This window comes from Phyllostomus hastatus, unplaced genomic scaffold, assembly GCF_019186645.2.
Source record: "Phyllostomus hastatus isolate PE091 unplaced genomic scaffold, TTU_PhHast_1.1 phas_contig_148, whole genome shotgun sequence".
Lineage (NCBI taxonomy): Eukaryota > Metazoa > Chordata > Mammalia > Chiroptera > Phyllostomidae > Phyllostomus > Phyllostomus hastatus.
In genome coordinates, this window is record NW_025333607.1 from 11,986,094 (window position 1) to 12,000,470 (window position 14,377).

The window sequence follows — 14,377 nt, forward strand, 5'->3', positions numbered from 1 at the left end:
TTGTGCTTGAATTTCCCCATCTGTAAAATGGGGATAATAATAGTATCTACCTTATTAGGTTGTTATGAGGATTAAAATGTGTAAATATTTATGATATGCTTAGCACAGTGCCTGGCTAATAACAAATGCTACATATTTTTTCCTTATGTTCGCTTAAAATTCATGAAAGACAACTAGATTCTGCTTCAGGATGCAGGCCAACCATGCTGGCCTCCAGATACAGGTTCTGCTCCATCTTTCCCCCAATGCCCGCCATGGTTGGGGGCAAAGTTAGAACGTTAGGCTGGTAGAATTATCCCCTAGCCCAACCAAGACAGGAATCCCTTCTCTCTGCGGCACCTGACCAGCCCTTGGCTGCCTTGTGAGCAAGGATTCCTCCGGCCGATTGTACATTCAGGAAGCCTGAATTTCCTAATTCCGGGGAAGACCCGTGATGTCTGTTAGGTGACAGTGAGATTCCCCAGGGCTGAGAAGCTGAGCTCCTGTGTTCACTGCCTGCACTGCTGGGTCCTCCAGCTGCTTCCACCAGACACTTGATGTGGCATTTGCAGCTCCTGGAATAGTCAGAAATAAACTCCACAGACTGGGCTTCCTGGGGTGTGGCATCTCTCCTTCCTTGCCTCTAGGGAACTGAATCAGGGGCAAGGATAGTGCTGGCTTTTCTGCCTTAACAACTACCCAGATCCTGAGTCAACACCTGAATATACCCTGGGCCCTTTTTATTGAGCCCATTGCGGGAGGGAGAGGAATTAGGTTCAGTCCTTTCATGGCATGTTTTTAAAAAAATTAGAAGTACTGGACATGTCTGATTCCCAGGAATTCTTGACTAGGAAACCCCCTGGTTTCAGAGTGAACATGAGTCGTCCCCCCCACCCCCCACTGAGCAGCGGGATACTTTGCTCGCTTTAAAGACTGTTACATAAGTAAGAGATGGGTTCACTACCAGCAGTCAAAATTTTCATTGAAATTCTAGCTCATGGGAATGTGAGGACTGGTTCAGGATTTAGATGTTTAAATCCCCTGAACTTGGCAACTCTGCTTTCACTGTTCACTAAATGCTGTAGTTTTGGAGTTAGAGAATTATGCAAAACACACTTGCAGCACCCGTTGAAATGGGGTGGGATCCCCAGTCCAGCTCTATGCGCTGATTCACCTTCACCCTTTTTTGCTGATGGGGAGGGGGGAGGGGCTCTTGAAAATGAGCTGCAGGAGCCTGAGCAACAAGGTCTGCGGCTTTCTTAGTTCCAGGACTATCCTTTTTTAAAAAAATCACTTTGAGAAGTGCAAAAGTCTGCCAATGTCACATTCGCTGTGTGCATTTGGTAACAGATGAGTGTGCAACATTAAGGCCTGTTTATACGACTAGCGATTGCACTGCAAAACCATCAACAGCTCACAGCCCAACCAGTCTTCCAAAATATTAGCATGATGCATTTAAAATCTGCAACTTTGCAACGAGGTGCCCACAAAGTCCCTTCCTTGAATTTGCATATTTTTGTACAAGAACACAAAGCGTTGAAGTAGGATTTTAGCCCGTTTTACATGCTAAAAAAATGGTCCCCATTATTTGCTTTGCTTAAACTGCGCACTCAAAACTTTATTAAAAGTATTTTTCAAAAAGAGTTTCATAAAGCTAGACATCAGCAAGGCTCGACGAAGGGGTGGAAAAATGGATCGTATATCTTTAACCCGCAAAAGTTAAAAGGCTTTTTTTTTTTTTTGGTTAGCTAACAATGGAAACTTTTTTTTTAAGTGTTTCCCTCCCTCGGTCTTGCCAAGCAATAGAAAAAAAAAAAAAGAAGAAAAGAAAAACTTGTTCCGCTGAGTTCAACCCCAGACAGGCTCACAACTTCCTTCCTGCTTTCCTCCCCCAAACCCCCGCCTATCACCCTCCTCCCTCCACCACCACCGCCCCCCCACCCCCGCCTCAACTTTTTTTTTTTTTAATACCACATTGAACAAACACTGAAGTAGCCCTCGGCGGACACCGACAGGGCTGGTATCTCCAAAGCCGAGAAGGGCGTGCGGGGCCGACCCAGCGCCGCCGCCGCCGCCGCCGGGATCTCCCGGTCCCAGCCCAGGGTGTTTTTCTTTCTTTCGCACTCTCCTTTTTGTCTCCCATAGCTCGGGGAGGAAATCATTTCTGAGCTTTGTAACTTTTAAAGCCATCTTGTTCTTGGGCCATGTAGTCTGCACAGGACCCGGGAATCTGAGAAACTGCAGGTAAGTTTGGCGGCATTTTACTGGCTCTCGGTTCCGAACCCTGTTTCCCCTCACTTCCAGTTCTGGGGAGAATCGGAGCGTTCCGGGTTTCGAAAAAGCGCACAGAGGAGGGCTGGGTGGGGGGCCCGGGAAAGGGGTTTGATTTGGAAGGGTGGCGCGGAGTCCGGGCGCGGAGAGGAGAGTTGTCGGTGTTCCTCCTGCTTGCCTTCCGGGCCGCGGGCTCCGGGCCGCGGGCTCCGGGCCGCGGGCTCCGCGCCGCCTTCCCCAGCGCGCTCCAGGCGCCCCGGGCGCGGGCGGCCTGGTAGCTCCGTGGGCTCTGGGCAAGGCTGCCCAGGATGCGGAGAAGCCCTGTGCTTGGCCGCGCTGCCCGTGGCTTTCGATATCGGGACCCTGGGAGGTTCGCAGAGCCGGGGCTCCCGCGCGGCTGCAGCCACGCACGCCCTGGAGTTCCCCGCAGTGGGCTGGGGTCCTGGCGCCAGCAGAGACAGCTGTGTCCTCCGGCACAGGGGGTGCGGAGGCTGACTCGCTGGCTGCGTGCAGACACACACACACACACACACACACACACACACACACACGCCCCTCCGCAGGGGGCTACGGCAGTGGGCAGCGAGTATTGGTTCCGGTACGGGCGCGCGCAGGCGCGCCCACACTCACAAAACACACTTGTTTGAGGACAGGCAACAAAGCCGGCGCCCAGATGAAAAATGCCTTGGCTGAGGCCCCGCCGCGCGCCCAGACCATCATAGGCGGAGAAACACAGTCCTCACTCAGGCCAGGGCCGGGAAGGTGAACGTCAGGCACGCAGGGTCCTCCCAGACCCGGCAGGCGGAAGGCAGCTCCCGCTCAGGTTCGGTCTGAGTCGGTCCCGGATGACCGGAGGGTGGAGCGGGGAGATCCTGAAGTCCAGGGGCGGGGGAGGCCCCGGTATACCCAATATCACCAGTGTTTGCTCAGGCCGAAGACCCGGAGAGGGTGGATGAGTGTCCTCACTCGCGGAGGCAGCCACGCCAAGCACACAGCACACTTAAGCACAAGTAGTTTTGCATCATCCCCCGCCCATCCGCGTGGCTCCAGAGACGAGTCGTACAATTTGGAATTTGAAGGCTGCCCCGTACGCATCAAAACCCAGAGTGTGGGGTGGGAGCACAGTTGGGAAAGGCACACCCACCACCGTGCTGGCCACTGACGCCACGAGGGTTTGTGTCCCCAGTCGGTAGGTGGGACACCCAGTGGCACCCGATCCCCGACAGATTGGGGATTCGCAGGTTGAGTTGTTCGCTCCCCCTTCCCCACACTGATGTCCTGATTTTTCTCCTTGTGTCTCCACAGCGGCGCTGTTGTTTATGGAGCTTTGGGCGGGGGCTGAGCCCGAGGTCTTGCCCCTCGCCAGCCGCCCAAGCCATGCCACTACGTCTGTCCGCGGAGCGGCGGCCGCCGGGCCTCCGGTGCTGAGCTGGGACCCGCGGGAGGAGGAGGCGCGGGCGGCGGAGCCGGAGCAGGAGCCGCGGCGGCGGCGGGCAGCGCGGGACCCAGTACTATGGCTGTGTACTGCTATGCACTCAACAGCCTGGTGATCATGAATAGCGCCAACCCGGTGAAGAGCGGCGGCGCCCCACGGGCCAGCAGCAGCGAGACACCCCCGCCGCCGGGGAGCGCCGTGTTGAGCCCCGGCAGCGTTTTCAGCCCCGGGAGAAGCTCCTCTTTCCTCTTCCCCCCAACCGAGTCGTTGTCGCCCGAGGATCCCGGGAGCCCCGGGGGCTGGCGGAGTGGCCGGCGCAGGCTGAATAGCAGCAGCGGCAGTGGCGGCAGCAGCAGCAGCAGTGTGGGCAGCCCGAGTTGGGCAGGTCGCCTGAGAGGGGACGGGCAGCAGGTGGTGACCACCGGTCCCCTTTCCCCTCCAGGGCCGGAGGAGGCCCAGAGGAAGCTGCGGATCCTGCAGCGCGAGTTGCAGAACGTGCAGGTGAACCAGAAAGTGGGCATGTTCGAGGCTCACATCCAGGCGCAGAGTTCCGCCATTCAAGCGCCCCGCAGCCCGCGTCTGGGCAGGGCGCGTTCGCCCTCCCCGTGTCCCTTCCGCAGCAGCAGTCAGCCCCCAGGAAGGGTCCTGGCTCAGAGCGAGGAACGGAGGACCAAGTCCTGGGGGGATCAATGTCCAGAAACCTCAGAGGCCGACTCCCGGAGGAGCGCTGGGGCGTCCCGCCCAAGCCTTTCCAAGGACAAGGAGGGAGTGGCCCCGTTTCCCTGCTTGGACTCCGCGTCGGGATCAGGGGCTCAGGGTTCATCCGCTTCCGTGATAATTGAGAAGGGGGTCCCAGCCAGACCCCACTGTGGCTCACCCGTAGCTATGGAAATTGACAAAAGGGTTTCCCCTCCTTCGGGAACTCTGAGCTGCCAAGCTCCCGCGTCGGGGCTTGCTGGAGAGAACTCCGTGATGGCCACAGAAGTGGCAGCTAGAGCTGCATCTGCTGGGACACACCATCCGCACAACTCTGCCCTCCGTGAGCTGTCTGAGAGGCCCCCGGAGCTCGGGGGTGTACATCCCCCAGCCCTGCTGGAGAGTCAGGGGCAGTTTCTGGGCAGTGAGACAAGCCCAGCCCCTGAGAAGGGTGGGAAGGGCGATGCAGATCCCCCCGGGAAGGTGGGGAAAGGAAATCGGCCCAGTGGCTTGCAAGACTCCGGGGAGCCCGAATCAGGTGGAAGGCCAGAGGAGAGGACTGTGGACGCGCAAAGCTCAAAGCCCTCTGAGGCCCCGAGCTGGTTCAGGTCGTCAGGAGACCTGGGCTCTGTAGGGCCCGAGGTGACCCACAGTGTGGCCGCAGTGGTCGAGGAGCTGCCGCAGCGCTCCAACAGAGTGGATGAAGAATCTGCCACACGGGGCTTGCATGGGGGCAGCGCCTCAGCACAGCCAGGTGCAGGGGAGGTGGAGGCGGGAATTCCTGCTGGCGGCATGCTGGAACCTTTGCCCTGTTGGGAAGCAACAAACGATGTGAAAGAACCTCAGTGCCTTCTTGGGGTCCGGGTGGGTGTGCAACCTGGGAGCTCCAGGGCTCGCCTGGACCCCATGGGGGAAGCCCCTCAGGGCTGGACGTGTGGCACTGGGGTACAATCCCAGGGGATCTGGGGAAGCCCACCAAAGGACAGAGCCACCCACCCCAGCCTAGAGCTGCTCTCCCCAGATCAGGCGGACAAGTCTTTTCCAAGGGAGGCCTGCAGCCCCAGCAACATACCTGCAGTGATCATTACAGACTTGGGCGCCCAGGAGGACGGGGTCTTGGAGGAGACCCAGGGCAGCCCCCTCGGCAGCTTTCCCCTGAGGAAGCTGTCCTCTTCCTCTGCCTCCTCCACTGGCTTCTCCTCCTCCTATGACGACTCAGAAGAGGACATCTCCAGTGACCCTGAGCGCTGCCTGGACCCCAACTCTGCCTTGCTCCCTACCCTGGACCAGCAGAAGCCCAGAGTGGTAAGTCTTGCCCTGAGATTTTTCTGGAAATGCTTTCATGCCGTGTGTGCCCCCTGTTTTTCTGACTTTCTACTGAGTCGTGAAGACTCTGAGCGGGGGACCCTGGGACAGTCACAACTTACTGTTCTCTCCAGGTGTGTTTCCTGGGCAGGTGCTTAGGCTCTGACCATGCACTTTGTGGCTTGGGCAGTGAACACAAGTCTCTTCAATGGCTATTGCTATGTGCATCTTAAAAAAACATTTTTGTGGTACCTCTGGTAGGTCACCACTCACTTCTTGGGAGGGTAATATTCGTGAATATTACCACAGCCGTCCTGATTAACCCCCACCGAGAGGGAGCAAGGCTGCCAAGGGTAGCTTTTGTCCCCGGCGAACCACTTAATCCTGCGATTCTTCTAGGCAGAGGAAAACTGACAAGCACATCATTGAGTTAACTCAGCCTCTGTACGACGAGGCCAGGAAAGTGAGCGCTGTGATTCTCTGCCAGGGTCCTGAGACCTATAGATGTGGTTGTGGTGGGTCTGGGGGTGAAGAACCACTCAGCTCCAGTAAGCTAAGTCAGGACACGCAGTGTTCGTGGGGCTGGCATAACTAAGATACAGTTTGCCGTATGCATTGAAAGGAAAACCATGCTTTTGCATTTCTTTCATCACAGAATGTTCTGTTAGGTCAAATTGCCTCAGATAGGGACCTGGGTGATATCTCTAGGGTGGACAGCGCCTAATGGATATGCTTGGTGACTGGTACAGGTATATTTCATCACACTGACCTCTTGTTCTGGCTGTGGCTGTCGACAAGAGTTTATTTCTATTGTGGTTAATCTCAGTCCTCGGCTGTTTTCACTCTTAGGATGATCAGAGTGTTTTACGGAAGACGTAAGCATTGAAGCTAGCGCTTCTGAAAAGGTCTGGACTTTCTCTTAGCTTTTCCAGAGTATGGGGAATTTCCTAGCTCAGCGTACAAGGGGTTCTTGTGCTGCCTTGGGGAAAGTCTGCGTCTTATTGTGGCAGGTAGCCTCGTGATTTCGCCTTGAATATCCAGCACTATTCATTGTACCTCAGTGACTTAAACCACAGCAACCGAGAACTTTATATTTCTACTCCTCATCCTTGTCTAAGGTATTTCGGACCTGAAAGCATGTTTCTCTCCCACTCCCACTTCAGATGTCACCGTCTGGGTGCTTGAAGGCTAGGCATTCCTTTTCCTGGAACTCCGCTTTCTGTCGGTGATGGGGGAGCAAATGTGTCCACAAAATCTGGCTCCAATCGGCCTGGCTTTCTGTGGCCAGGACGGGGCCTCCGGCACCGGCCCCGGGCACAACACCTGCAGAGGAGGGGCGGTCCACCTGGAAGGGGATAGTGATAAAGGACAGGTGGAAAGTGTTTCTCCCTGGAGCTGGGGCCCAGCTTCCTCTGCCTCCTTGCCTGCAGTTAAAGGCCCAGCGAAGGGGGTGGTCCTCTGTTCACCCCTCCCATGTGCGTTCCAAGCCCTGAAGGTGGCATCGCTGGCACAGCCCAGACGCCTTCACGGGTCCTCCAAGTTTCCATTTGCCCTTTCGGGTGGTGGACTCGCAGCTCCTATTGGCTCGTTCTCAAAACAGTGTGTGCCTCTCGATGTTTGAAAAGGGCTCTTGCCTGGAAGTGAGTTAAAGGGGAGCTAAACAGTGACAGATGACACTTGTTATTTTTCACTTGTCGGAGGGAAGCCGACGGAGAAACCCAGGGGGCAGAGGGGTGTTCTCAAGGTAGCTCCTGGGTCCAGGGGTAGAAACGAGGCCTGCCCTTTGTCCAGCTCCCCTGCCACGGTCGCACAGGTTTCCAGACACCCAGAGGGCGGCGGGGCTGGGGAGGAGTCCCCTGACACCTTTGCTCTCTGAATCACGTGAATGTTGGGGGTGGGAGAAGCGCGGGCAACCAGCTGGAAATGACGGGATCCTGGGATGTTCGCGCTTCGGGTCGAGTGTTTGCATGACAAGCTGTTTTCTTTCGTACAGAAGGTTACGGTGGAGACTTCCTTGTGACACCGTAACGTCTGCTCATTGGGTCAAAAACCCCTCGATTCCCTGACACTGACATTTTGTCTGCAGACAGCCAGACATCTTGATTGGCTGGGCCTTTTGGCTGGGCTTTTCAGGGTTTTACAGATAAAACCTGAGCCAGCTTTGTCTGAGGCGCTAGAACACCAACGCTCTGTTCTCCTCTCGGGCCTTTGCAGCTTGTTTTTAAACATTTATTTATTTACTTTTAGAGAGATGGGGAGGAATGGAGAAAAAGAGGGCGAGAAACATGATCGGTTGCCTCTCATTCACACCCCAACTGGAGATCGAACCCACAACCTAGGCATGTGCTCTGTCTCGAACCCGCGACCTTTTGCTTTGCAGGATTACACCCAGCCAACTGAGGCACACCAGTCGGGGTCTGCACTCCGGGTCCACACACCTCACACACGCTCACACACATTCACACACATCCACCCTCACACACACACACACACACACACACACACACACACGTTTGAAGCTGCATGTTCAGCCTCCCAACCCCTGGCCCTCGGAGGTTTCGATGCTGCCCAGCCTTTCCTGAGAGTTAAACCTTCCGTGCCTGAGTGACACGCACGGGCTGCGGGGGAATGACCGGCGGTGTGTGATGCTGTGTGCAGGCCCAGGTGACAGCCCAGAGGAGGCTGACGCTGGCTGCCTTCTGGGCCCGCCTCCCGCCTGGTCTCCCGGCAGCTCATCACAGTTGGGAGTCCCAGAGCCCACATGTGGGGGAATCCAGAGGGCCTCCCTCCAGTTAAAAACACAGTGAAAAAGCAAGCCGTTGGGAAGTGCACTCTGAAGATGACTTCACCACTTAGATTATACAAAGTAGCAAAGGCCTTTTTACTGGAAAGGAATGTGGTGGGAAGGCCCACTCTCCGTGGGAAGGAGCTGGCTGGAAGGCCAGGGCATCTCTCAGAAACACGCAAAGCACTTCGGGCCTAGTCTGCTGTGGCTTCTGATGAGCCCGACAGATACGCCTGCCCCTGAAATAGAGTGTTCAGGTTTTTGCGCCCGATGTCTGTTTGTAAAGGATCAGACACTTGAAATTTGCTCGGAAGAAATTACCACATATCTTGTGTTCAGTGGCTTAAATTTGGGCACATTTATTCTTCACTGGGGTCTGAATAGAAGCAGGTTGCACTGAGCAAGGATGGTGTTCTCACTTGTTCTTTAAAATAACTCAAGATTAATCAGCAGTTCTTCACTTGCCTCCATTACTCCATTTAAGAGTATCTGGGCCATTAAAACACAAGGCTCAAAGCACTGTATTAAAATATGTGCACATGTTACTTTAAAAAGATTTTATTGATTTGTTTCAGAATTGTGCTATCACTTATGGGTACAAAAAAAAACCCCAAAAAACAAAACGTTGTCCAAATTAGCTGTGGGGTGGAAGGTGATGACTATATAAAGAAGTGTGATACAAAATCTCTGACTGTTTGGTGCCCTCTACTTTTAAGGGTCACTAGAGTTTCGTTTTGTTTGTTTTTTTTTGTTTTGATTTTTGTTTTGCTTTTCTATTGACTAGTTTTGTCTTTTTATTTTTTTCCAGTTATGGTTGACGTACATTATTATGCTATTTTGGGGGGGACCACATAGTGAGTTGACATTTGTATAACTTACAAAGGGATCGCCCCAATCAGTCTAATGCCCATCTTCGTTGTCGTTGTTTAGTGAAAAACTAATTCATACAGGTACTAAAAAATTCAAACGGTTTATAAGGGTCGTATGTGGTTTGGAAAAGTATACAATTTTTATTTGTGGGCAAGCCAAATTAAAATTTAAAAGCCTTAGAGGATCACTTTTTAAACATGAATGCAGTGGTGAGGACTCATAAGTAGAAAACTCCTTTCTGGACGGGGATGCTGCAGGCCCAGACCTGGGGCTGGGGTCCAAGTTCAAAAACACACAGTTCTTCAGACGGGGCCCCCTTCCTCTGGGTCAGGTGTGTGGAGAGGATCTTTCTGGCAAGGCCTCAGTACCTTCCAGATCGGGAAGGACCCTGGGTCCTTCATGTGAGGACCTGGGTGTTACTCAAATCTGTTTAGGGACAAAAAAAAAAAAAACAAGTCTCAGAGAGACAGCGGGACCCGAGGACACATTCCTGGGCTCTACACTCCGGCTCAGTGTCCTCCTCCTAAAATGTGATTTTGGAATGAGGGTGGTCTCATGAAGGGGGCCTGTCTAGCTCTCGCTCTCTGTGACTTTATAATTCTAGATATTTGATTTAAAACTTGATGTGTGTGACACTTCGGGGTGTCTGGAAGTGTGACGAGATTCCTTCGGTACAGACCTCAGGCACTGCGGCCGAAACCAGGCCCATTTAATTGTGTGCTTTTACTTTACAGCCGTTCATGGATCTGTTCCCCTTCTCTCTCTTTATGGGAAGATTGGTGCTTCGTAATTTCACGCTGAAAAAAAAATTGTCATCCAAATAAATCATCAGTATGATGCCTAAGATCCTCATTAATAATTAGACCAATGGTAGAGACAGGGCTGGCTGGGCACTAGGACATTAACCCAAAAAGTAGAAAAACGCTGTTACTTCAGGGTTTTGGCCTCCTCGGATATTTCAGTTTGGAAACTGAGGCTTTGCCTGCACCAAGCCAAAACATCCCTTCAAAGGTCTTTTGTTTTGTATCAAAGATAAAAAGTAAGTCAGCCAGTTAAAAATTCTTTCAAATGGTGGTGGCGAGTGTAGAGAAAAAGAGAGTGGTGTTCAGGCATTGCAAAAACACAGCTCAGGAATCACCAAGCCTTCGGGTTTTCTAAGAAGAACATAGAAAACAAGCCAGTTGCTGCTTTGATAAAAATGTATTTCAGGTGCAAGATAAACCATTTTCAGAACTTTTGTCTTTAGGCGCAGAAGCGCCTCAGAGTCACGGTTCTGATTTTGCTGGCGCCTACCTGTTATGTGCAGTTACAGATTAGATTAGTTCTGTGTAGTTTATTTATATTCCTGGGAGCCTCGATAACATTGTTTAGGTGTGTTTTATTTTGTCAGGTTTTGACTTGGTTATCTACAGGTAGAGTTTTTTAAAGTATTTAATGGAAAGAATTTTGTATCTTGGTAGAAGAAACTTGGTAGACTTCAGGTAATCCGCGGGAACTTGAACTCAGAAACTCTTCGAAGTCCTGTTGCAGCCACACCTCACCGTGGAAGGCTGATAGGACACGAGACCTTGATGTTACAGGTCACGCTCACTGAGCCCTCAGATCCATCACTGGTGTGCTGGCCGTGATTGGCTTCCTGACTAGGTTGAAGTAGCGCAGCTGACATAATACAAATTTGGGTCTGGAAAAGACTTGAGAGTTCATTTCTTCCAATATCCACATTTTACACATGAGGGAAGCAAGTCCAGAAAGGATGCAACACAGTCACAGGACCCACACTTAATTCTTTTCATTTAAAAACCTTCATTAGTATATAAGCTCCTTATTCACCTTGGGAGATCTACCTTGGCTTTAAACAGCACATGTTTTTAAAACATTTGTTAAAGGAATGGGTGAGTGAATGAAGGGATAGATGAGAGGCAATATTTCGTTATCTGGTAGGCAGACATGACTCGCCTCTTCGCACAACTACTTCAAAATGACAGCTAAAATACAGAACAACCATCCCTCAGAACCATCAGAAATCAAGTTGAATGGGAGTCTGACAACTACAGAATTAAAGAAACCACATCCATCCAGACTGGTAGGAGGGGTGCAGATGAGGAACGGTCTGGTCCCACACCCACATGTGATGGCTAAACATTTGGGAGGGATATCTCAGGAGTGAGGAGTCCTGGCCCCACAGGGTTCCACTTCCAGGAAGACAAGTCTCCACAACTTCTGGCTGCAAAAATCCATGGGGACTGAGTGGGTGGAAGAAACTGCTGGAGTCCCATCAGTTCCTCTTAAAGAACCCACACAGACTTACCTACGCAGACTCACTCCCTCTGAGCTCCAGCACCGGGGTGGCAGCTTGAAAGGCACCAGTGGTACACAGGGAGCAACTAAAGTGTCTGATGTCAAGGTGAGCAGGGGCCATTGTCCCTTTGTTAAATCCTTTCCCCACAGAGCTGATAAGCTGGTGCCATATCTGAGACTCCATCAACCTGGCTAACACTGTAACCTGCCTTGGAGATCCCCAGACTTACCCAATTTACCGGTCCACCCAAGCTGCTTTTCCATTTGAATGGCTGGTCTTGTCTCATGCTTCACAACTTCCTACATCCTATCAAACAAGCAACAGCTGGCTTCAGTGAGCCTCAGGCCCAGCACTAGCAGCAGCCAGCTTAGATTCACAGCTTAGCTGTGCCTGGGAATCTCCAAGCCCAGCACAAGCAGCAGCCATCTCAGGCTGCTTTATAGCTCAGGCAGGGTACCCCTGGTAAAACACGGGTGGGGGCTGATCTTTGCCTGCACCACCCAGGAAACCCCAGGGCCAGCACACCCAGTAGACAGCTACAGACCACATCGGAGCACCTCCACCTTGCATCTGCACAGCTGATCCTCCATGGAGGGCGGAGGTTGATGGTCAGTGGTCACAGCCAGTCCTTGCAGCTAATGGGCCTGGGTAAATCCCTCCCACTGATCTGCCAACAGCAACCAAGGCTCAACAATGCTGTATTCAGCCCACACAAAGGGCACACCTCGAGTACCCAGTTTGGGTGTTAGGGGAGGCTGTGCCCCTGGACCCTACAGGACAACTACTACATTAGGCCACGCTACCAAGACACGGAGTCACAGCAGCTCTACCTAATACATAGAACCAAACACAGGGAGGCTGCCAAAACAAGAAGACAAAGAAACACAGCCCAAATGAAAGAACAGATCAAAACTCCAGAAAAGGAGCTAAACAAAATGGAGGTAAGCGATCTTACCAGATGCAGAGTTCAAAACACTGGTGATAAGGATGCTCAAGGAACTTAGTGAGGTGAAGGCCTCAACAGCATAAAAAAGATTCAGTTAGAAACAAAGGATACACTAATTGAAATAGAAAACAATTTACAGGGAAACAATAGAGTGGATGAAGCTGAGAAATAAATGGTTTGCAACATAAAGAACCCAAAACAACCCAATCAGAACAACAAGAAGAAAAAATCCAAAAAATATGAGGATGGTAACAGCAGCCTCTGGGACAACTACAAGAGGTCCAACATTTGCATCACAGGGGTGCCAGAAGGAGAAGAGGAAGAGCAAGAAATTGGAAATATATTTGAAAAAATAGTAAAAGAAAACTTCCCTAATTTGGTGAAGGAAATAGACATGTACGTTCAGGAAGCACAGAATCCCAAACCCACTCCAAGACACATCATAATTAAAATGCCAAAGGTTAAAGATAAAGAGAATTTTCAAAGCAGCAAGAGAAAAGAGTTCCCATAAGACTGTCAGCTGATTTCGCAAAAGAAACTTTGCAGGCTAGAAGGGATTGGCAAAAAATATTCAAGGTCATGAAAAGCAGCGACCTACAGCCAAGATTGTTCTACCCAACAAAGCTGTCATTTAGAATCCAAGGGCAGATAAAGAGCTTCCCGGACAAGAAAAAAATAAAGGAGTTCATCATCACTAAACCCTTATTATATGAAATGTTAAAGGGAATTATTTAAGAAAAAAGATTAACACTATGAACAATAAAATGGCAAAAAATACATATTTATCAACAATTGAATCTGAAAAACAAACTAAGCAAACAAGAAGAACAGAGACAGAATCGTGGATATGGAGAGCATTTTAATGGCTGCCAGATGGGAGGGGGCTATGGGGGAAGGGGTGAGGAGGTGAGGGGATTAAGAAGTACAAATAGGTAATTGCAGACTAGCCATGGGGATGTAAAGTACAGTCTAGGAGATGGAGTAGCCAAAGAACTTACACTCATGACCCGTGGACATGAACAGTGGTGTGAGGATTGCCCGAGGGAGTTGGGGTTGCTCTGTGGAGGAGGGCAAAAGGGTAAAAATCAGAACAACTCTAATAACAATCAATAAAATATAATTAAAAAAAAGAAATAATGTATGCATGTGTGTGTGTAAAGGTTCAAATCAGTAAACTGGTGTTCAGTAAATAAACAAAATGATGACAAAAAAGAAAAAGGAAAAGAAATGTTGAACCATCTGGAAGAGGCAAGCTCATTGCTTATTCCTGTGACTTTGACCCATAGGAGTAAGGGTGATGGACTCGGGTTTAAGAGACTTGGGGTGAAATCCCAGCCTACATGTGGCATGCGAGGCCCCTGAAAAAATGGGGAGAGTAGGTGTGACTTCATGGAGTGGTGAGAGTTCAGCGATGCAGTGTGTGTGTGAGCCCCTGACACAGCTCCTGGCACATAGAAGAGGCTCCAGAAATGTCGTCCAGGTGGGGTTGGGAGACGTCTTGAATATTGGTAAGGAAGGCAGTGTCTGCCTGGAAAGTTCATCAGGCCCCTCGGAAGAAATGCTCTGTAGTAATCCTAGGGTTTTGTTTAGGTCCCACTTTCATCCCAGTTCAGCCGTGGAAGAGGATTCTGTCTCAGCCAAAAAAAGACTGGAGTGAAATTAAATTTCTCCAGGACTGGTGCGCCCAGCACAGGCTGTTGTGGAACCACAGTTTCATGGAGTGTCTTTTGTGTAATGTTGAGAGCAGGGCCAGCCTTGCCTTCTGCCTAATCTGTTTGCAGGTGTAGTTTC

General features: G+C 51.2%; 1 protein-coding gene across 1 annotated transcript in view; it reads left to right on the top strand.

The window, feature by feature from the left end:
- Positions 1-1,954: 1,954 nt before the first annotated feature.
- ITPKB (inositol-trisphosphate 3-kinase B) overlaps positions 1,955-14,377 on the top strand; it is a 93,472-nt gene continuing 81,049 nt past the window's right edge. The window contains exons 1-2 of the mRNA XM_045860162.1: positions 1,955-2,223; positions 3,556-5,686. Coding sequence (XP_045716118.1) covers positions 3,764-5,686 — 1,923 coding nt within the window. The 5' untranslated portion in view covers positions 1,955-2,223; positions 3,556-3,763. The remainder of the gene's footprint in view (positions 2,224-3,555; positions 5,687-14,377) is intronic.